We start from the raw sequence: 24837 nt of genomic DNA, 5'->3' as shown, positions 1-24837 counted from the left end.
TGTGTGTGTCTGTTGGTTAAGTGGTGTGTAGCTAAAAACATTCTCACGACCTCTAGTAACATGTCGTGGCTTAAACATAAGAACATATTATGGCTAAGGCTACAGTTATACACGTCATAATAATAATATTAAACATCCTGTCTGCTGACAGTCATCAACTCTTCTCTCTAGTTATCCTTGACCAGATGTACCCTGTAGAAACTCATAAGCAGGCCTAAGCATTTAACAGTCTAACTAGACATCCTATCTCCACTAAACATTTCTAATACATAAAGTATCTATCCAATTTCTATCTGACTAAAAATACCTAACAGAAGTAATGTTTTCTGTATGGCAAATGACCTTTTCTTTTTCTTCATTCTCTTGTCCTTGTTTTTTTTAAGAGTAAATAACACACCAGACTGAAAAGCAGTGTTCTTCTTTGCTTTGACCACACTCAGCATCACAGCTAGTCTACACTTCAGTATTATTTCCAGTTTGTTTATTCTTATTTATTTTTCTGTGTCAGTATGTGGTATTATTAACATTATGACTATGATTTGTGGTTTCTGAACACTGGCAACAAGCACAGGAGCCACAGGGTCATGAAACCAATGTAATGCTGTTACATACTTCAAAAAAAGGCATACTTGGGGTTTTTTGTGCTTTATTTCCTCTTTTCTTAGCACATTAGTACTAATGACCCAACATGGCTAAACATGGTCATTCAACCCCACTGCTGCTACTGATCATTCTTGTGTCCTTGATAAACCAGGCCATCTGTAGCACAGTCATTGATCCTGCATCTTACGCCTACAATGAACCCGTCTGTGTCCTTCAGCTTCGCCTCAGCCAAGAATCACTAGATTATCAAAGCAACTTGTACATCAGACTGGCACACAATGAGCCCATTTCTTACCATATTCTACAGATTGTATAATATTTAACATCCTTCTGCTGGTGTTGTCAGTGACTGCAGCCTCTTATTGTCTTGTCTCATGAAGAGCAATTTCGCACTTTCAACTAAAATGAGATTTAGGTGGTCATTTACATCGAATTCAGTCGTATATCTTGGTACAACACTGTGAATAAAGCTTCCAACTCTGATAAATACAATGAAGACAACTCACTTATTCTCCTCTCAGTCTTTTCTCAAAGTGTAAATTAAAGGTATGTGATGTTAGCAGTTGCATGTCACTCAAAAAATATAATCAGGATTAACATTAGCCATAATAGTGTAGCTGTATATAAGGCCTGACAAACACTGGGTGTTTATGTTATGAGCTCCAAGTGTTAAAAGGTCATAAGGTCGGCTGTCATCGTCATCTATCATAGTGGTTTTGCAGCCAGTAGCCTACTGCTTTTGCAAACTGTGTGCATGGATACATTAAAAACAATAGCTTGAGATTGTAGGGCTGAAGTTGCATCGTATGTTACAGATGTTATGTTCAGCTGTAAAGTAGAAGTTTAACAGCAATAACAGTGTAACTGTCTCACATGCTCATTCACTATGTTTGTCAGGGCTGCAGTCCATGTTTATGGCTGTTGTAAACATGCTAGTTTGCTGTTATCACTCTGGGCAAAGGATAAACAGTGCAGGAGCCTTGTAAGCAATGTCTGGTTAGTGAGGACAGTCACAATGTCCAAAGGTGTCTCGCACAATTCAAGGCCCACCACACAAACCTTTACAGTGGCTTTAAATCTAATACAGGCACACAATTGTCAAAACAAATCATGTGTAATTAAATTATTTTGTGGTAAAGCTAATGAGTAGGATCACTGATGTCTATGCAGCCAAAAACAAAATAATACAAAGGATTACTGATTACAGCATTATACTTTACAAGACTGTACTGTAGTTTATAAAGCTTTTGCTGCATAGAATTTATGACCTGACCAAATCAATTTTTATACAAGAGAATAATTGTTTGTTGGTTGAAACTGTAAACTGAAGTTTAAAAAAACTTTAGATCCACTTATGTTATAATTTATATCAAAGTCTATAATTGTACCATTCAGTTTACGGCTGGCAAATTATTATGAATTTTATTTTATCTCTTCTGTTATGTAGGGCCGGGCTTTGGTTTATGAGTACATTATCTTCAAGATGCTTTATTAATCCCTGTGGCATTTGAGGGCAGACAAATGAGTCAGGGCCTTGAGCTCCAGTGAGCAGGGAAGTTGCACACAGTTAAAGTGAGTGGATGTGACACATAGGAATAAGGAGCTCAGATGGGACAGGTTTACTGAACTAAAGTCAGCTGAATACGCACACACACACACACACACACACACATATCTCTGTCCTGCTACCAGTGGCAGTTTTGATCCCACAGTGACTTCAGGCTTTAAGGAAATACTGAACAACCTAACTCCTGGTTTTTCCCAGTCCTGTTTTAAGATTGTAGCAGCTCACAGAGCAACACAACCTCCTCCTGCAGGATTTGAAAAGAATCTCAATGAGCCCTCAGATACCAAATCATCTTTTAACTGGACTGCTGCAATAACATTATATTAACTAATGATGATGTTTTTTCCTTGCCAGAAGACATTTGTCAGCCTCTCTTTCCTCAGCTACAAACAAAAAGAACATTTTTTTCTGACATGTCAGTGAGGATGGTGCCCCACCCCTCCCCCTCCCCCGGGATTTCCTCACTTGCTGCAAAAGTAAATGTTCTGCCCAGGTGAAGTTCCTGTTTCTTTGGCAGGTTCTTCACACTGGTCGATAGTGAGTCACACTCGAGGCGCAGAGGAAGAGCATGAGTGGGATGTTTATAGTCTGACTTGTGAATGCTTGAGACCTGCAGGTGCACTCTGCCAGGCAGTGAACTACTGGACTGGACTTTGTAAATCATTTATTTTAATTTGTCAAGTAACTGTAATCTGTGAAAATGGATGTACATGATTCAGATTCATCATTTTTTCTTATATATAATTATGTATTATTACATTAAAAAGCCATACAAATATTTTTGAGTAAAATTTTCAGCACTTCAGCTTTGAGATTTCTGCAAAAGGCTTTTTTTTTTCAGGTAGCCTCATTTTCCAGTTTTAGCGATTGTGTTCAGTGATTGTAGACATGAGATTTATCACACTTTAGTAAAAAAAAAAAAAACAGAAGACATTTGACTTGGACTAGACTGCTGTGAAACAAAACTTGACTTAGTATATTTTTAGACTTATAAGCAAAGATGCTCAAGTCAGTTTTATTTATCTGTAATGCTAAAAATTACAGATTTTTCTGATCTATACTACATACATGGCCCTCTGTCCATTGACCCCTCAATTCAGTCAGTCTTTACCCTCAAAGACCTGCACCAATAACAAAACAAGACTAACAACCTTAAAACGTGAATATTTAATTTTTAGGCTACAAATTGAAAGGACATGCTCTCAGATATGAAGAAGACATTTTAGAAAATGTTTTAAGATTGTAGCAGCTCACAGAGCAACACAAATAGTTCAAATAGACATGAATAATGTTCATCTTAATGCTATTAGCTCATTAAAATTTGGCTTTGACTTGCCCTCATGGGCTTGATTTGACTTGGCCTTGACTTGTTTCAAATGACTTCAAATTTGACTTGAGACTTGTTCTGCCACAATCAAGAATTTTTTAAATCTGTTTCATTAAAAATTGTTCTTTACCACTACCTTCCCAGCACTGAATGATTGTTGTTAAAGCATTTTAGAGACAATATTTGATGCTTTATTTAATTGAATTACAATTTCTCATCTTGGAAATGATATCGTTGGCAGAAATATATTGGACTGAGTGTGTCTTGGCAGATCTTGGTCATCATGCCGAGGTCGGTCTGTTATGAGACTGAGCTCACTGTGCCCCCTTGTGGGTGGAGCCATATGCCAGACAGATGGCCAGAGGGTGGCTGGTGATACAGATGTGATGCATCGTTATCAGGTGACTGAGATGAATAATGACCACTGTCTGACACCTCATTGATAATCTCAGTCATGATTGCCCACTCTTTGTTACAGCCAGTGTGTTTTATTTTTTGCCAGTGGTATTAGCATTTCTAGGGTTGCACCAGCATTGTTTCCTGTCTCTAAACTAGACTCATCAGGGGCTTAAAGAGATTTTCCTGGCTTTCAAAAGGGAAGGGTCGATTGGTGCTTTTTGTCATTTCAGAACCTTCAGTGGTTGCAGCTTGACAGTACAATTTCACCTCATGGAAGTTAATTAAGCCGGGCTCGTTAATTATGGATACCCTGCGGTTTCTTTGTTCAGATGGCTATTGTGTCATTTAGATGAAAGCCAGGTAAGGTCACAGCTAACCTGGTAGTGTATGTCAAGATGTAAAATATTTGTTCTGCTAACAGTTCTTATGTGCCTCTCTGGGTCGAGCCCTTATCTACATTAGCAATGGGCTGCTATGGTTTTTGACCTTTGTCATGTCAACTATTGTACAATAACTGTTTAAAGAACACTAACACTGGCCACCTCAAGCTCAGTTTGTTCTCTTAATATCTCAGCATGCTAACTGTTGCCGTTTCTTACCCATGTGTTAACAGTTTAGCCTGATTTCCTTGGCGTTTGCACCAGTGATTAAGTTTCTCCTGAGATCTACCAGTGTCAGGGCTGTCACCTGACAACTCTTGCTTTGTTCACTAACACCTTTGGATCTTTTACCCTGCAAGTTTCCTCCCAGTTTACTCTGAAAGTCTGTCAGCTTACTTCAGGCTTAGGGTTATTGAGCAGTATCATTCCCCCTGCAGAAAGTGGCAGAATAAAAGCGATGCCGTGGGTTTTGTTATCACGCTGCTTCACTGTGGCCCCCGATGCTCTGGCCTCGGCTGAATCCCGCCATGTTTGTGTTTGTCAAACCATGTCCTGTCGCCTCACCCACTCCTCCACTGCCAGTTTTCATGATGAACAGGACTGATTTGTATTTATTTACACTGTCAGATGTACAATAACTGACAAGTCTGACTGTGACACTGCTGTTCAAAATTGTGACGCTTTCATTTGGTTTATATAACACAATTAAAACAGGCTGACGAGATGTATCAAGGTCTATTGATGCTCATTATTAGCTAATAAACATTAGCTACACACCTTGAAACACATTATTTCATTATATCTAAAATAACTTTGAGGCTGTCCATTTGTTTATGCTTCTGAGAAAATAAGTTATAGAATAAAAGATCTACACCTACAATTCATGATTATTTTCATTATTGTTGTCTGCAGGTTATTTTGCACTATCATCATCATAAGTTAAAGGTTCCTAGGCTCCTGCTCATCCCACAGATCATTTTAAACTTTACAGTAAATGAATGTTGCCTGCCACATGTCAGATGCATAAAGCAGGTGTCCTTTTCTTTTTTCCCTATCCTAGCGCGCAGAGCATCTAAAGATTAAACGTGTAACTGTTCTAAAGTACTTTTGTGTATGATATAACTGTACCACTTTAACTAAAATAAAATGGTCTTTATTTTTCAGGTGGTGCTCGTGTTTGCTCTCAGCATTGGAGCCCTTGTAATATACTTCATAGATTCCTCTGAGTAAGTACTTTTCCCCTTATAACTAAAAAAAAAATCATCATACTCCATCACTTATGCGCCTCTGTCTTACATTTGAGGTCACAATTAACTGTTTTAACCTGTTCCACTGCAGAATATTTGGAATGATAGGTTGACTCTTATTATTTGTCAGTGACCAGATTAAAACTGAAATGTCTTATTTGACCAGATTTATCCTGGAGATGTGGCTGGGTAAAACATCAACACTGAATTCCCAGGAATCTAGCATGTAGCGACAGACCCAAACAGAACAGGTCTGAAGATGGATGGATGAAACAGAGAGCTCAAGTGTCCTTGAGTCGGTTTTTCTGCCCCTGTTCTGAGTCCTTTAGTGCAGATCTTACAGTGGCTTCGTTAATATTATTTTTGTCAGTTCTCTCGCAGAGAAGCAGTAATCTACCGTTTTTGCTGTATGCATGAAGTTTAAAGCTCAGAAATCTTGCAGATAAAATGATATTGTTTCAGTTAAAAAGGTTACAGTTGATGTGAAAATTGTATGTATTTCAATCATTATATGATTTATATTGACATCAGAGACCTCAGGCATTAACTGGTTCCTGCACTCATAAATCCTTATTTACTGCATGTATGCAGTGCAGCCTCAATGACACTGAGTGTTTTGTGCTCTATGGAGTTTAGTAGTGTTTGAGAATATGTACATGCTGGTTGTTTTTAATCCAATCGACTTGCTTACTGGTGATCTTTGCTGACAAACAGCTAGTCCTCACAGATAAAATGTTCTTAATCTTTGTAGTAAGCAGAGCAGATGTTCTAACAGGCAGGAAAGACCAAAGTTCTAGTTGAAAACAATCACCATCGCTCATCAAACCACAGGAAGCGGAAGACCCTTTTAGCCTCGTGTGCCACAGTACACTGTTACTGCTGCCTGTGGTGTTTGGGTAGGACGTGCCATTAAGTCACAGCGCAAAATAGACCGGGATAAAAGCTTTTATTAAGCCCAAAGAGAGTCCCTGCTGGGAGTAATGTTAAGGCAGAGAAAAGAAGATAGGCTGTAAATTTATGTAATCTGGCTCATGGTCCTGGAGGCAAGCATGCAGGTTATTTGTTATTTCATAAGGCCACGTACAGCTGAGGGCTGGGCCTGTTCTGATGTGCTTTGCGAGCATGATCTCATTTCATTATCTGAACAAGCTCGGGTAGAGTTACATCCTCACCAGTGCCATCTGTGGCCTGCTGTTCTCAGAACCTGCTTGTAACTGCACCTAATCTCTTTTCACCTGTTGAAGGGTGACCTTCGATCTCTCTCTTTAACTTTTTAATGTATAAGAAAGGGCAGTGTTAAATACACAATGAGGAATGATGCACCTGCTTGGTGACTTACAATATATTCATATCCATCCTACAGTAGAAGACCCTGTGTTTTCATTCAGTCTTATCCAAGTTATTCTATCATCCAGACAGGTTTTTTGGCCAGCTGTCATTTCATCAAGCTCAGTACCTAAACCCAAAGAGTGGCCAGTTAGTTGCTCTTGCATGTGCCTGAGAGGCAGCAGGCTGTAACAGATACAGCCCTTCCTGTAATTAATCTTGTGGTGCTGCTGAGGATGACCTGGTTGGAAGCAACACAGAGAGAGATATCAACACAGTAGGCCCACTTAGATTCACTGTGAAGAGCTGCACTGAGGTGAAGAAGCTCGTTAGATCCCCAAGGAGCTTTACTTCATTAAAGCTTTAGTTGTGTCTTACTTTGGACTCTGTGCTTCCATGTAGTGCCATATAATTTGCACGTCAAGAGCACAAGAAGTGCCACACGGTTCTTTCATCAGTGTTAAAGTAGAACTGGGTTTCAAACTTCAACAGTGAGCACTGAACAAATTGTGCCCGTAGCACAGGAGCTGAAGTATTTGGTCAGACTTGTTCAGTTAATCAGATATTTTTTATCGTTAAAGATTGAACTGGTTTCTTTGGCCTCTAGGGGTCATAACTCCACAACAAGCGCACAAATCCAAAGTCTTGATTGTCTTAAAGCTGCAATAGCTGGCTTTTTGGCCACTTGGGGGAAGCGGAAACCATTTGTGACATCACTGTTAAAGTTTAAATGGCAAACCTGTGAGCAACAGTTGCTCATTTACACATCCCACAGATACTGAGCAACATTATCAGTGTGGCATTTCTGGCAACTTAGCAAGTAAAAGGAAATGTAAAAAATATTGGTGTCTCTACATACATGCTCCATTACCCAAAATCTGACCAATTCACTTCAAGCCCTTTTACAGTAACCGCCAGATGCAGTGGAACAACCAACAAGTCCAGGTTATACTTTAGGGTTAAAATAACGCAGCCTAGCTGGAGTCTGTGAGGATTTCTAGAACTACTGCCTCAGGAAGAGATGTGAAGCTTTGTGCCTCATCACATCAGCCACCCATCATCAGCCAGAAGATCAAGTGTTATTGCTGCACTTAAGATCAGTTCAAAATAATCCCTGAGTTATTTTAATGTCACCTTGTGAACTCTGTGAGGGCAGTGTTTTATCAGTGGAAGTTTATTAGATTTTTTTTTTTTACATAACAAAAGCAAATTGCTTTAATCTGAGTGGTATTAAACAGCACAGGGGAGATGATAGCTGTTGAGTGATATGGAGCGTATTAGTGAATTTTTTGTGAGTGTAGGGATCCTGCAGGTGGAGGACTAACATGAAAAACACACTACCCACTGTAAAGGGGTGGCAGCGACCTCCTCAGCACTAACCTACTGTACTTTTAATTTGTATTCATTTTACTCAGTTATTCATTCAAATGATTTATTAATAAACCTTGTTGAATTTTGGATGTAAAGCTGTGTTTTCATTTTAGGAGTGTGTAATATTTTGAGAGGATATTTTTTATATTTCAGGTCATGAATATTATTACAGCATCATACTAACCTATTACATTCCCATTTACTTGGTGAATTATCTCTCTTTATTTGAATTATTCGTGCCAGATACGAGCTTTTTGAGGGTGAGACTCCACTGCATTGCTAGCATTTGCTATGGCTGCCTGATTTCATAAAAGAAGACTTGAACCCTGCATGCTTTTAACCCTTAAACTACTGCTTTGGCTCTGCATTTCCATAAAGTTTGACTCAATATTTACCTGAAATGTTGTCTGTAAGATGGGAAATGCAAGCCTGAAAGGAAATCAGCACAATTTATTACATGCAGTAATAATGCACCTGGAATACGACATGTTCTCAGAGAGACTGTTTTGCAGTTACAGTATTTAAGGGTTAATCAGATATATTAACACGCTATTGCTTGTGTGACAATAATTGCATGTTTTTTCTCAACAGAAAAAAAAGTCATTGGAAAGTTTCAACTATTGCAATTTATTTTGAACACTTATGTTCCACTTCCTTTGGAAATCTTAAAAATGCATTTTCAGGAAAAGAAGAATGCATCTTTTATGCTTCATTTTTCATGAAATACTATTGTTGTATGTTCATTTTTAGTACAACTTTCTTTACTTTGCTATCAATTCTTGTTCTTGGACTTTAGCATCCTTTGTTTCTGTCTAACAGTCCTATTGAGTCCTGTCAGAACTTCTACAAAGACTTCACCTTGCAGATCGACATGGCGTTCAATATATTCTTCCTGCTGTACTTCGGCCTCCGTGTAAGTAAAACTAAAGTTGTTGATTTGTGCTCTTACCTCTATACCTAAAAGGGGTGAATGTCATCTTTAACCATTCATTTCCACAGTTTATTGCTGCCAATGACAAGCTGTGGTTCTGGCTGGAGGTGAACTCAGTGGTGGACTTCTTCACTGTTCCTCCAGTGTTTGTGTCAGTGTACTTGAACAGGAGCTGGCTTGGTAAGGATGCTCACTTCACACACATGCACAGGCTGATTAACAGACTTCACAATGTACAGTGGATGTTTCCCGACTGCCTGTGGTGCCACCCAGTGGATTTACTGTGTGTAACTGTTGTCAGTGAACGCACCAGATAATCTCAGCACGTTGCCAAAGCTGCAAAAACTGAACATCTGGCTTTTTTGTAGCTATTTACACTGGCACACCTGTAATAGTAGCCATATAAGTCTGATAATTTTGCCCAGAAATTAACTTTACAGTATGTTGGGATGTTGCACATCATGCAAGAGAAGTTTGAATGATCCTCACTATTACCGTGGAAATGGTGGCTCAAATTAAAAACAGCACAGCTTGCAAACTGATGAGCACAGTGACTGAAAAGCTTTATGAGCTTTGCCTATTGAAATAATGCTTGTTTGGCAGCATTGTCCAAAAGTGTACAGCTGTTGATAGTGTGCTATTTTTGAAAGTTAGTTTTGTCTTTGGCCATGTGTTTTTGCATTATTGGTGCTGCTCTTCACCTCTGCAGCAAACCTGCATTAACATTCAAATGAAATCGTGCTCTCTGATTGAAAAGCACATGAGTGGATATGAAAAGGTAATAGGCTTTGTTGGGGCCTCAGGTGCTAGAATAGAAGTCAATCTGCTAAATGTGTGAGGCTCATCGCTCAGAGAGGTCTGGGAGGAATTAGAGGATTAAGGGGAATAATTCTTTTTGCTGCATTACAGGTTTTTTATAGCTGTTTTTATTTCTCCTGTCAACCAAGGTACGAACCTGCCATGTAGCCAACCAGGACCTCTTTCAGTAGTGAACAGCCTCTGTGTAATTACAAGATGATACGTACAGGTGCATAATGTGTCTGTGTGTTTTCCCTGGGATGATATACTGCAAATTGTGGTGTGAAAATACACTAAGTAGAGGTTAATGTTGGTTGCTAGTGCCATCTAGTGGACATGACCTCAGTGTGGCTGGCGTTTCGAGTTCACAAATTATTTTAGAGGTTTTGTTATTAATATACATGTTGTAGATTGGTGCAGCAGTGTGGGGCGTTTACATCACTGGCAGTTGCATTGTTAGACATTATTCTGATAGTAACTGGTGCAAATAACAGTACTTGTTGTTTGTGGTAAAGAGTGGTTATTTTTGTTATTGCGTCTAATCTCTGTATTTTCTTGTGGACATTTGTAATGCAAAGTTCCAAATTTCTGAGTTTTTATGTGTCTGGTTTTCAACATTTTTGGATGATTTGCAGGCATGGTGTGTTTGCTGTACTGCAGAGATGGTGCTTTTCTTTCATTTCTGCTCAAGCACTATAACTATATTTTGGTTTTGTGTTTCCATAATGTTTGGATTCAGAGACAGAAATATAATGATATAAAACCAGCCAAAAAATAAAAGTGTACACAAAAGGTGTAAGTTGAGGGTGAATTCAGCTGCAGAGTGTAATGCTGGTTTTGGTTTTAGTTCATTGATGTTATATTACAGAGGATGGAGTTTAGTCAAAACAAGGTATTAGAGATCTACTTCTCCATTATTCTTAAAATGTTACTCTTAAAATTGTGCTCTAAGAGATTTTGGCAGAGTTCCCAACTCGAACGCAGTGTGCTGTAATGTCATTCTGTTTGTACCACTTGTGTAGGTGTTGCTCATGTGGCTCTCACTGCTCATGTTTACTGTGCAGTTCTTCTGTCTACTCTATTCCACAGAAATCAAAATAGCTGTCAGAGAGAGCAGCACATATACAGTACAGGCTTTCACATAATTTATAGAGTGAAATCATTTGTTTTTACATAGCACAGAAGCAAAAGCACAAGTTTAAAAAGAATGATGTTGTATCCAAGTTTACAACATTTTGAGCAAATGTCAGTGGAAATCATTCTCTGTCACACATCATCCCAGCCAGTGTGGTGAGTAAGCAATGGAGGTGGAGGTTTAGTAACTGATTTACTGGGTGATAAGGTCAAAACCAGCTCAGCAGCGTCCGCTCACAGCTGTTGAGCTCCCAATTCTGATCAACACTCCTGCAGGACACTCAGCGAAGCTGCCAATCCTCCAGTCAGAACATTTTGACACACATACACATAATGTGCTCTAATATTCTCTTCAACTAACACGCTCACAGATGCATGACCAGCTTGTGGACGTAAGCATGACACATTTAGGATGTTGTGTAGAAACAATATGCAGCAGCTAATAAACATGCTAGCAGCTTCTAGACCTTAAACTCAATATATGTTCAGATGTAATGTAGTTTTTTTTGTTTAGCTGACCTCCCATCTCGTTTTGACTCGTGACCAGTTCAATCAGTGTCTCCTCACGGCTCCATGTCACTGGATGCAGGTTAACCAGTGGTGATCAGTTCTATTTATTTGTCATTTGAAGGCCTGGTAGAATTCTGAATAAGCAAAACAAGGGGAAAAAATCAGAGGACAGTCTGACTAGATTAATGTGACTTTGTGTTGCAGAGACAGTTGTTTTTCAGCTTTCTTGTTACATTAATCCTGAAAAATCCTGAAAATTCAGTCTCAATTTTCAGTATATATACCACAAACCTTCATAAGAATTTATAATTGCATTTATACTTGCTATTTTTAGGAAATTGTATGAATATATGAGACATTCTGACATAATGTACATTTTTCATACTTTTCCTTAATCATTGCTTAAACTTAAGATCTAAAATTTTCAAATAAAACTCTGAAAGAAGGAAAAGATATTTTGTTTGAACCACTGCTATAAAGGTATTTTGATAACAGGAGTGAGTAACTTGAATTCACATTTCAGATTTAATGGACTTTGCAGATTTAGATCTTGGTGAGCTGTGAATTTTTTATTCCCTTTGCCGTGACATTTTTCGTGCTGCACAGTTGGTTTAAACAGCAAATAAAATAGCGGTTATTACATCAGCTGTGATTAATTTAGGGATTATTCCCGAATCACTAAACCCATAGAAAAACACAATGATTGCCAAAGCTTCTCTTTTTTTTCATACGCAGTCCCACTGGCTGTTCACATGACTTGTTTTCTGCCATAAATGTGAGACAGAGATACACACTGGTCTTGTTTGAGATTAGAGGATGAAATTTGGTTTGTCAAGAGCGTTTGTGGGTGTATAGGGATGAGATGTACGTTACATTGTGAAGCCAGCTGATGGACAGACTCGCTGTCTGGCCCCTTCCTTTCCCTGGATGAATCCTAAAGGAGCTTACACTCTAATATCCTGATGGGAAATGGGTTTGCTTTAAGCTCGCTGGATGCATTCGATTGCCCCAAGGGTACTGTGACGGTCTGATGACACATTTTGATGCCAACCTGTTGGGTTCAAATATCATAAAAGTGCCTGATTATTTTTTTATTAGTTTTTTGGCTTTTTGGATGCAGAGTAGTTGGCGTGTATGTGAAGCAGGTTTTGGACTTTACATTGGAAAGTGATTTTCAGACATGATTCCCACTAAAATGTTAGTGTACCGGAGGCCTGATGGAGACGCACAGACTCATATGATTTCTAACACAAGAAGGCGCAAGAAATCGACTGGGGAGCTATTCCAGAAGGGTTACAGGGTCAGGACTGGCCATAGGCACATCAGCATCAAAGAGGACCAGGATGGCATCAGCTACAGTTTTGGTGCATGCTTCCATGTAATCTCCTACTGGGGTAAGATCTGCAGGGTGTGGGAACAAGGTGAAGGCTGGTGTGTCCAGAACTCGTTGGACTCTGTAGTGTGTGTCAGCTGGAGCAGGTTCAGGTTCAGGATTTGCTTTGCATTATGCTCCCCATCTGGCAAGCGCTCGCTTTGGTGAGGCACACCACAATTCACGTCATTTCAAAAAAAAGATTATTTGCAAGCCTTTTACTGAATGATTGCCTGTGACACCTTCGATTCGTATCGTTTGGTCTTCACACAAATCTATTCCAGTAGGAAAATTTGTCTGCCTGATAAATGCCTGTCAGGATGGATTTTACTTGATTGTTCACTCACATGTGGTTTTTAATAGTCTGTGCAGCACAGACACTGTAGTGGATGCAGCTTTTTTTCAAACTGAGCTGGGCCTGTGAATCATTTGGTTTTTATACCCAATTGGGATGTTTCTTTCAGCACCTAGTTTTATAAATTAATCACATTAACCAATGTGACTAAACATAAAGAAAAAAATGTTATTTTGCTGTTTTTTGTAGAGGTGGTGATTTACTATAATCAGTGTCTAAACTGTTTGGACAGAAACAGCTGTAAACTGGTTATAATGAGGTTGTGGTTTAACACGTAGTCATCATGTTCAGAAGCTCAGGCTAGTTATGTCACTACCTGCAGATGTTTGTCAGTATCATTCAGTCCTTAAACTCTTGGCAGCAGACACCGGCTTCATTTTGTCTTCCCATGAACACCCTCAGATTTATGATTTACCATCACATCTGTTTACTCATTCAGTCCTGTGTGGTTGTGTCCTGTCCGTGTTCTAATCCAGGTTGTCAACTCTTCTACATTCAAAGTTTATTTCCCTTTAGAAATGAAACATGTATCAGGTGGATGGTGGTACTTTGTGAGGTGTCTGAGATTAAAACAGTGTTATGAGTTCAGGAAGAGAGATTTGTGATGGTAGAGTGTGTCTCTTCCAAAATGCTTTTTTAAATAATACACTGTATATTTAATATTGAATTGGAGGGGTTTTGTACCAATATGAGTCCAATGAAGCTGATAAACATGGATAAAAGTATGAAAGGTACGATGTTCTTGTTAAACCACGGTCAAATGCCCCTGATGCTGTCTGAACTGATATTAATCACATTTCTTTATGGTCTTTTTTTCCTCGCAGGCTTGAGGTTTTTAAGGGCCTTAAGACTGATACAGTTCTCAGAAATTTTACAGTTTCTGAATATCCTAAAGACGAGGTAAGTGTATTGATACCCTTTGTCAGTGTGGCAGGCTGTAATGTTTGTGGCAATGTGAAATAGCGCAGTGACTCATTTTATTGACATAAGTTTACAATACTTTGAAGGGGGAGATCGATCTTTATATGCAATATTTTGCTTGACATAATATTAGCACAGCATGAGAACTTTAATTTGATGACGTAGCTTGTAGTTAATTTACAAGGCAGTAACGTGTATGTTCACTGGGCAAACTATATTAGTATGATACAACCGTGAATGAAACAGTTTTCTGTTTCTTTCTTCACAGCTTAGAATTAAAGCTTTTTGCACAGATGTCAGGAAAAGGTTACAGTAGAATAATCTGTCTCACCCATTCGGATGAAGGTAAAGACAGAGGTCATGCAGGGACTCATTCCACAGTAGGAAATATACTGTATACAGTATTATATACAGTAAACAACCCTGCATCTAAACATCCTAAATACAGAGTGCAAAGAGCATGTGTGTACATTGGCATTAATGATATTTTAATGGCCTGTAATGAAAGTTTTTTGTGGAAATGTAAATAGAGCCACGTTACGATATCTTTTATGGCTGTCCACAATACGAGCAAAGCATGCACTGTATTGTAATTCCATACACATTAATGATGATATGTGAAAATAGTGTAGATGCTGCAGTTTTAGTAACATCAAGAGCACTGGTTTGTGTTGCACGTAGTTGTGTTTGTGCTGCCTCACACTCGGACTGCGGATAATGACATTTTATCATTTTTAACATTTTCTCACATTGTACTCTTTGCTCCATTATGAATGAATGAACTCGACATGACGCATGTTAGAGCATATGTCTATGTCTAAATCTTGAATCATGTGTTTTATCATCTTGGACTGGGTGTTTTTCTGAGACCAGTGAAGCAACCCAAACATTGTTTTCTGGCTCTTCTTTTTCTTAATAGCAACTCAATAAAGCTGGTGAACTTGTGTTCAATCTTCATAAGCACATGGCTAACTGCAGCAGGCTTCATTCATTTGGTAAGTTAGTGAGATATACATTCACCCGCCACTTTATTAGGTACACGTGAAGTTGTCATAAATGTATAAATTTAATTATATGTTTATTATTGAAGTCATAGTTAAAAGTGGTGTTGTACTGTGTTTGTTTTCATGATTGTATAAATCTTGACCTCTGTTCCAGGTGGAAAACTCAGGGGATCCTTGGGAAAACTTCACAAATTACCAGGCACTTTCCTACTGGGAATGTGTCTACTTACTCATGGTTACGATGTCCACTGTTGGCTATGGGGATGTTTATGCAAAAACCACTCTGGGCCGCCTGTTCATGGTCTTCTTCATCCTTGGTGGTTTGGTAAAAATCCCACTCATTACCTATTCCCGCTTAAAATTCTCCATGCAACCAGTCATCACACTGTGGCAGGTGTTAGCAAACATCAGGACACTGTTTACACTGCAGTGTATATGTGGCTCACCACTTCACAGTATGTAGCATGTCATGTATTATATGAGTTGTCTGCACTATTGTGTAATTTATTAATGTATCATGTTGAACATTTGTTTTACTGTTTACTTGAATGACGTAGAACATTTGTGAGGTTTTACATTTGTTAACTATAAAACTGCTGCGGTTTCAGGTGGCTCCACCCTCCTGACTCCCCTCCCTCTTTCCAACAAACACAATTATACAAGGTTGATTTACTATAAGCCTGCTTTATGGATGTAGCAACATTTCTGCACAAGTATTTGAAGGCTTTTCTGGGAATAAACCTGATCAGGATTTTATAAATTGATAAGGTGAAACTGGAAAAAATAAAATCTTTTCTGGGCTTTACCACAGACCTGATTTGCTTGACAAAGTAAGAGGCCATAGGTCATTTAGACGATGCTGTTGTTAGGATCGGGTATTATTCAGGACAGGATTAAACAGCATGTTCATAAGTTGAGCGTAACTGTGATGTACAGTAAGTGACATTTGGGGTATATATACTGTATCTCATAGTAAACCACAGTTAACTGTTTTTGATTAATGAGAAAAAAATTCTAATCAATAAAGTTTTAGATTTGTAATGTATACGATGTTTCAGATAAACGGACAGAAGTGATTTCTTCAGTATTGAGAGTCTGCAGCCTAACATTGTTCAAACCCACAGAATTTTATTTAAAATTTTACTGGAGATTTTAAATGTTCCAAGACATTTATGTAATGGCTGCACAAAACAACAAGAATGTTTCCATCTGATTGATTAACTTGGTGGCAGTTAGTATCAAAATGACAAAACTATCCACATTTTCAGATGCGTAGCAGCCGTTATTGTTGATTTTACAGTAAATGTTTAAAATGCACTGTAATTCTGGACTTCACTCTAATAAACATCAATATCATTGTAATAAAAATGTCACTTTTCACATTTGGTTTGTAAAGCTGATAAACATATTGCAGACACTTCAGTAAAAAATAAATCCTTCAGTTCTTTGTGCAGCAGTGTTGACTTGAGATAAGTTGATGTCTTTCATCCATGTGGCTGTGCTATCCAGATCAACCCCACATGTGTGTTTGTTGGACGAAACATGGCACATAAGACTTTTTCTCAAGTTCTGTCATTTTTATTTTTCTACATAGATCAACATACAGCTAATCAGCTGACCTTTTCTCCTTTATTCTTTTCTTCCAATACCCATAAATATTGGCCTCATAATTTCCTTTTTCATTTTCATACAGTCACATTTCAAGTACTAAGAAAACGTAATATAAAATCAGTCAATACTAATTTGAACAAACTGAACATTTCTTATGTTCTTTAACTTTTTCCTGTTTAATAATTACTCCTGCACGTACAGTAGTGTTTCCCTTTGCACATTTCTTTAAAATAAAAATAGAAGGCCTGCTTTTCTTTGCCTGCCTTTTTTTAGTCTCTCCTTCTGTCTCCTATCTTCTTCTTTAGGCCATGTTTGCAAGCTACGTCCCTGAAATCATAGAGTTAATAGGAAACCGCAAGAAATATGGTGGTTCCTATAGTGCGGTTAATGGAAGAAAGTAAGTATTTGAGGAGGATCTACTGCCTCCGTCGCAGTAGAACCTTCTCTGCATGCCCTTTTCTTTTTCTTTTTCATGCATGTAGGCTATGTTTGCTCGCTATGTGCCAGAAATCGCTGCTCTCATCCTTAATCGGAAGAAATATGGAGGGAGCTATAACTCAACCAGAGGCAGAAAGTAAGTCAAGCAAATGAAAAACAGCAACATTTTAATGGTGTGGTTTTGTGTGACTCGAGTGGCCCTCTCCTGAAGAGGTGGCATACTCTAATCTTTGTTTAAATGGATTCCATTAAACTGTCATTTGAGATATAATGATCTCAATTAGCACTAAATTCACACTGTGACTGCAGAGCTTGCTCATGATTAATGTGTAGAGTTTATTGTACTGTATTGCTGCTGCTATTTTTTATTTTTTTTTATTTTTTTATGTGTACAAGTTGTCATTGCTGCTTGGCATGAAAGATAAGTAAATGTATGCATTTACACTGCAAAAAAAAACTTTTATAATGAGCCTTAAAAGTATTATTTTCATAAAACAAGTGAAGAAATCCGCTAGTGCAGCCTGATGATTTTCATCTGTTTCAAACATTTGTAGAAATTACTGATAATGTCAGGATCAGATTCTGGTAAACTCTTGTAAAAAGTTGACACACATTGAAAGCATTTTGAGGTAACCTTATTGGCACTTTTTTTAAACAGATTTTTATGAAAGGACCATTTTATGAGCTCAGAAACAGACAAACATTACTTGGTAGGGCAGATACTTTTGCAGTGTAGTCATTTGCAGTAGATCCACTGCTGTCATACTAAACGATGGGACCTGTAGGAGTTTCTCACTGATTTAAACTGTGTCCGACTTATAAAAAATTATTTCTTGATCTGTGGGGAAATTGATTAAACCACAGCCTCTTATTAAAGGGAAAGAAGGTAGTCTGTGTAGACACCTTATCACTGAAGCAACAGCTTAATGTGAGCTTGTGCAATCGTTACTGAACTGCACTCCCTGTGGCCACAAGTGGCAATTACACAAGTCAGTGCAATAACTCTAATGTAATGTAATGTAATCTAATCTAATAATATTGTCATTCTGAGCAGTGTCATGAACGCTCTCCAAGGAATGGGGGCAAAATTACAGTGCCCCCTCTAAATATTTCAAAACAGTAAGTGGTAGGAGAGATCTCTTCACCCACTAGCTCACTGATGTAACACAGTTTATTAAACATTTTTTCTACCATGAGAAAGTCCTACATGTTTTGTGGTGTTACTGTATGTGTAAGATGCTTATTTATGTGTAAATCAAGTATTTGCTCTCTTCTTTCACACCCTACAAAGTCGTATTTGTACAGTGGAGAAATTTCCTAATTAAGACAAAATAAAGCAAATATCAGATCAAAGGAAAGTAAGGATTAAGAGGCAGCCCTAATAGTGCTCACTATGTGGTTGCTGTACCACTGATTTAATAGAAGACATGAGGAAGAGACAATTGTGCAGCTATGCAATTGTATGCACTTCAATGCAACACTTCCGCCTTAACAAAAATCTGATTCTTGCAGGTGAAATGTTCAGAAAAGAGAGAGAGGAATCTAACCTGTATCTGTGATCAGTGGGAACTGAGATATGCTGTGTACTGATTTCATAATCTCCATCAAAGTAAAGTCCGATTCTTTATAATCACAGTCACCAGAAATCCCCAGTGTTGTCTGGCCAGTTTTCACACAATCTCCACATGCAGGAACCTCAAACAACCCTCCATAATTTTCATTTCACACAGATTTTGAATCATTTGCCTGAATATAACACTACTGATTTCCTTTCCATTACATCCCTCAGATTTAAACTTGTGATTCCAGGACAAAGATGAAAAAGAATCAACTGACTATGTTTTAGTTTCATTATTGTTCTGTACCTCCATTTTCTAGGCACATCGTGGTCTGTGGTCATATAACACTTGAGAGTGTGTCCAACTTTCTTAAAGACTTCCTACACAAGGACAGGGATGATGTCAATGTAGAAATTGTTTTTCTCCATAAGTAAGTACAAAACACCAGTGTCCCTGAAATTAAAGGGAAAAAAAAATCACCAAACCAGTAGAAATAAGGTTTCTCCTCACATGTAAAAGTTTCTCTTGCTTCTCTCAGTATTTCCCCTAATCTTGAGCTGGAAGCCTTGTTCAAGCGCCACTTCACCCAGGTGGAGTTCTACCAAGGGTCTGTCCTAAACCCACATGACCTGGCCAGAGTCAAGGTAACTCAGACTCTGAGGGCAGCTGTGCTGTTTTTCAATCTTTAATCTATAAAATACTGTTGGTTACAGCTTTTTGTTGATTGGATGCTTTTGTGTTTGTTTCCAGATTGAATCAGCTGACGCCTGTTTGATCTTAGCCAATAAATACTGTGCTGACCCTGATGCTGAGGATGCATCCAACATCATGAGGTAAACAAACCAAAGCAGCTTCTCCAAGGTTTTGTTTTGTTTTGTGTATTTTTGTTTGGTTATATGGTCTATTAGGAAGAAGTGGATTTGGTGCCAGGGGAATTTTAAATGGGGAACCTGAAGTTATTAAAAGGGTCTTAATATGTGAGAGTACAAACCCTTCCACTTTAAGCAAGAAAAATAAATCACAAGACAATTTAAAAAAAACTTTTATAAATAACAAATTGCATTATTTATTATTTGTTAGTTGCACAAAAGCTTAAAGGCAATTTGCAGCAAGGGTTTTTAAATGCTAAGCTAAACCAGTTATGAAATCATAAGGTATGATAGATGCATGACAAACATAGCATGTTTCTTGACATTAACATAGTTCTGACAGTCTTTTGTGTTCTGAAATTGTTTTGTCCTTTTTGTGCTATATCAGGGTAATATCTATCAAGAATTACCATCCAAAGATCAGAATAATTACTCAAATGTTGCAGTACCACAATAAGGTTAGTATTCTTTCTGGAGTCATCAGCAGTCATGAGATGTTTGTTACTGCTGTGTTTTAGCCATTTAATATGGGTATCTGTATTTGGTTAAGTTTGCACTGACATAATTTAGGTGTTAATACCTAATCTTTTGTAACCATGCTGGGAAACCATGCACCTTCATGGATTTTTCTTCTTCCCTTAGGCCCATCTTTTGTACATCCCAAGCTGGAACTGGAAGGAGGGAGATGATGCCATTTGCCTTGCGGAGCTGAAGCTTGGCTTCATCGCCCAGAGCTGCCTGGCTCAAGGCCTGTCCACTATGCTGGCCAACCTGTTCTCCATGAGGTCCTTCATTAAGGTAGCTAAAGCTAAGATTCCTCCATCTGTGCTCATTGGATTAAGTTTAAAACATAGTCTAAATAGATCATGATGATTATGCAACATGAGGCCTATGGTACATGCACTGTATTTGGTGAGTGGGTGGGGATGAACTTGTAAAAAAAAAAACATGTGATGTACAACCTTGTCTGTCTTTTATCCACTAATCTTTGTTGTAGATTGAGGAGGACACATGGCAGAAGTACTACCTGGAAGGAGTAGCCAATGAGATGTACACTGAGTACTTGTCGAGTGCCTTTGTGGGCTTGTCCTTCCCAGTAATTTGCGAGTAAGTTTACTGAAACTTTTTTTTAAATGAATGATGTCTTTCTCTTTAGTTTTCCTTTCTACCGCTTTGGGTTTTGAACACATAGCAGCTTAAAACCTTTAAATGTAGGGTGCTCTGTTAGGGTGAAGGTATGCAAACAGCAGCATGGGACTCTAGGAGTATTTCAAAAGAGGCTGGGGACAGCAGTGCTCGCTTATTTTCATTTATCAGATGAAAATATTTAATTATGTCATGAAGATAATGGGACATATAAAATATTACCTGATTTATTAGTTGACATGCATATCAGAGTAGAAAAAGATGGCACTCAAAGCTAAGATCATCATCAAAAGTACAAATATTTAGCTTGTTTGAAGTCTAATCATATTGTTATTTTTTCCAGACTCTGCTATGTAAAGCTAAAGCTACTACTGATAGCTATAGAGTACAAGTCTGATCAGAGGGAATGCAGGTAAGTGGATGGACTCAGTGGATAATTATGAGTGAATTATGAGTTAATGTGCAGGTGAGCTTGTATTAGTATTGCCTTACACTGATGAAGCCTCTCTGAATCTGCTTCTTTGTTGACTGCACACACAAGGCGCTTTACAGATGTGCTAAATTAGCGTCCAAATTGGTTTGTTCGCAGGGTTGTACGATAACATCCTGACAAGTTTAAGGGGGAGGTGGCAGTTGGTTTCTATAGACCCAAGCTGAGCCCTTGTTTTATTAGTTTCTCTAATGCACTGATGCCCATTTTATACCATTTGAACTGTCACTGCTATTTGCTTTCGACAGCTTAATTTAATAAAGAGAGGCTGTCCTGCCAAATGAGCTGTGAAAATTAATCCCGCCAGCAGGTGCCACTGCCAGTGATGACTGCAGAGGCCTTTAAATTCTGTCACATAACTTTCCACTCTGAAATCTTTGATCTATAAATCCTCACAGCACCCTGATAAACCCGGGAAACCATGTTAAAATGCAGGAGGGAACCTTGGGCTTCTTCATTGCCAGCGATGCCAAAGAAGTGAAGAGGTAATGATTGGGATCTGAGACTGGATGGGGTGTAAAAGTAAAGTCTCTGTCGAGCTGTTTTTATAATCTTAGTGTAGAATCTCTGTCCACATTCTTTAATTTACTTTGAAAGAAAAGCATTTACCCATAGAACTGCAATTCCTAATGAATGCTCATACACCTTTTGACACATTTTACTTGAAGTGTCAACATATTGCTTGAATGCTTGTCTGAATTGTAAAAAAAAAAAAAAAGCAACTGAAAATAAATTAAATTATTGTAACTTGATTCTCCCAGTTCCTTCATATTAGCATTCTTTCTGTCTGCATCAAACATTTTTGTTAATAATTTTGGTTCCAGTGTGAGTACAAATGAACTGAAGCTATTTGTTGCAGGCATCTTTGGGAGGATGATATCATATGTTACTTACTGTAACTGGAAGTACTGGACATTAAAATGCCCCTTTACCAAATACCTTCATTGAAAAATTAGTATTATTAGTAAAAAGAAAAGAGGTGCACTGTCATATATTACATTGCTATTATTACTGATGCATTATGTGTGAGTTATTGAAGATAGAATATCTGTAGACACTTTATTTCAGCATCCTGGTCCTCGGCTGCCTAGCAATGTGGATTCTTATTTGTCTTCTACAGGGCACTGTTTTACTGTAAAGCCTGTCACGATGACATCACTGACCCCAAAAGGATAAAAAAATGTGGATGCAAGAAATGTAAGTGATAGCATATGAACACAACATTCACATTTCTTCAAAGACTAAAGTGATACGGCTCTGAGAGCATTAGTATAGCTGCATGATGGTACACATGACCTGCATAGTGTGGTTTTTCCACTTCGTTCCTGTTATTTATTCATATAAAAACTGTGCTTGTGCATGAAGAAAGGTCAGCAAACTTCTTTCCACAGCCAAAATAAGCAGGCTTTCCCTTGTAAAAAGTACAATTATGACATCAATACCTGCCTCCATTAAAGGGTCATTTCACAGAAATTACCAAACATGGCTTTCCAGTGGTATACAGGGAGCAGGGAGAGAGAGAGAGAGAGATCCTTCTTTCCCCACTGTTTAGGGATTTGACTGAACTGGTTAAGTATTCTTTTTTTTTTATCATTTCAGCAATTCTATTGGACAAGAGCAAAAATAGAGAGAATTGTTCCATGATGTTAGCACATTATCTTTTCCTTGTGATTACCATCTATTGTAGACACAGAAAGAAATGAGCAATCAAGCCAGTTAACTCCTCTCCAACCACCTGTGAATTGGATCTAAATGTGCATTTTGTCTGTTTGTGTATATGTGTGGTGTTGTCTTTGGAATTATAGCTGTCTGTGCTGTTGATAACTTTGTGATGTTAACAGGCATTCACAGAGACTGTTAACACCACAGGTACCCAGATGGATCATGTCTAAAAGCATCATTCTTGTTCTTTTATTTGGATTTACTGCAGTTTGTTTTGTCTTAACAGCTAATCCTAACATTTGATGTATTCTTTTCCTGCTACTTGGGAACTTTTCACACACTTTGCTAAAAATTCACTATATAGTGATTTATTGTGAGTAATTTGGATTTAATTTCCCCTCCGAAAAAACAGCCTGCTCCCCCTGACTGAAGCAGCGTGTTGAATGCACTGTAAATGTTGCATGTACAATGGTTGATGCTGCCTGGTATTCTCCCCATTGCCATGTGCACGGTGCTAACAAATGAAGAAAACATTTGACCAAAGTGAGCAACAATAACAATTTTGAAAAAGAACCCAGAGAGACAAAAAGAGAAACAGTTCATCATACAATCCCTACACATTTATTGTTTAGTTTTTTGAAAAATGGTAATTATGTGTTTCATCATCCCCAAAATTTCATTAACACCAGCTTGGGTTAGTAATACTCCAGATTACCACTAGATGTCACCAGAGTCCTTTGACAAAAACAAGAAAATCAAAAAAGGACTAAATCACACATAACCAAAAAGTGTGTAATTCACCGAGGTTATTGCACAGTTTCTCTGGGATGAAGATGAGGAGTCAAGTCAAGTAGTTGAGAGGGAACTCGTGCCTCTTCTGCAAAAGAAATTCATGACCTGCCCCTCCACTCTCCCTCACTCATGTCACATTTTTACCCCAAAACCACATGACCTTACTACCTCATGATATTTCCCTCACTAGTACCAGAAGTGACCCAGACTGGAAAAAACAAAACAAATTCAGCCCTCTGAATCTGACATTTGTATGCTGTCAAGACAAAGTTTATACTGTGCATCCCAGCAGCAGCCTTCCTCTGTGCCCTGTCTTGCCTTTGTCCACTCTTCCTCCAGAGCAACCCTCAGCATTAACCTGCTCTTCCTCTCCTCTCATCTGAACCCATGACTGTAGCCAAGACGCCCGCCTACAAGAAAATAAGACTGGCATGTTGTTTTGATTGCGGAAACTCAGAGCAGGACTGCTCTTGCATGCCAGTTAATGTTCGTTGTAACGTGGACTCCCCTCAACGTGACATCCCACTCTCTGCTGTCTCTGTAAATGATTGCTCAGCCACTTTACGTGCCTGTAAGTTGTCGCCATGATGTGTGCTCTTCAATGTTTGTAACATGCACTGTGTTAACCATGCTGTGTCTTTAGCTTCTGTGGTGTCTAATTCTAGAGGCTGTGCTGTCACTGTCATAGATATAGAAGTTGCTCTGGTGTTTTAGCTTTCTGATTTTGGGTCAGCTGGTGCTTTTCCTACTGTGTTGCTACGTTTGGAGGTGACTTTGAGCTGTTGTGAAGCATGTCACTTTACTGTTTTGCTGGTGTTTTGTCTGAGAATGTGAATTCAAACTGACCTGTAGATCAGTGGTGACTAATGTGAAAACTGTTTCCCCCCTGAAATTGGTATAATTCCACTTTCAGCGACTTCACCAACATATTTACAAGAAATTAAAGCCAAAGCTATGAAACATGTATAGCTGTGCATCTCCTTCACAAATCTCTTGATGCAAATTCAAATTTGGGAATCCTGCTG

The 24837-nt window shown here is 38.4% G+C and overlaps 1 protein-coding gene across 1 annotated transcript in view; it reads left to right on the top strand.

The window, feature by feature from the left end:
- LOC109963052 (calcium-activated potassium channel subunit alpha-1-like) overlaps positions 1-24837 on the top strand; it is a 78274-nt gene that overhangs the window by 33089 nt on the left and 20348 nt on the right. The window contains 17 exon segments of the mRNA XM_020605305.1: positions 5441-5502; positions 9040-9133; positions 9220-9331; positions 14145-14220; positions 15161-15236; positions 15400-15570; positions 17162-17253; positions 19173-19283; positions 19392-19497; positions 19604-19686; positions 20111-20180; positions 20365-20520; positions 20720-20829; positions 21212-21280; positions 21757-21843; positions 22479-22555; positions 24210-24383. Coding sequence (XP_020460961.1) covers positions 5441-5502; positions 9040-9133; positions 9220-9331; positions 14145-14220; positions 15161-15236; positions 15400-15570; positions 17162-17253; positions 19173-19283; positions 19392-19497; positions 19604-19686; positions 20111-20180; positions 20365-20520; positions 20720-20829; positions 21212-21280; positions 21757-21843; positions 22479-22555; positions 24210-24383 — 1726 coding nt within the window.

Source organism: Monopterus albus, unplaced genomic scaffold (genome assembly GCF_001952655.1).
Source record: "Monopterus albus unplaced genomic scaffold, M_albus_1.0 scaffold69.1, whole genome shotgun sequence".
NCBI classification, from domain to species: domain Eukaryota; kingdom Metazoa; phylum Chordata; class Actinopteri; order Synbranchiformes; family Synbranchidae; genus Monopterus; species Monopterus albus.
Note: the sequence above shows the minus strand (reverse complement) of the source record. Positions and strands in the feature narration are given on the sequence as shown.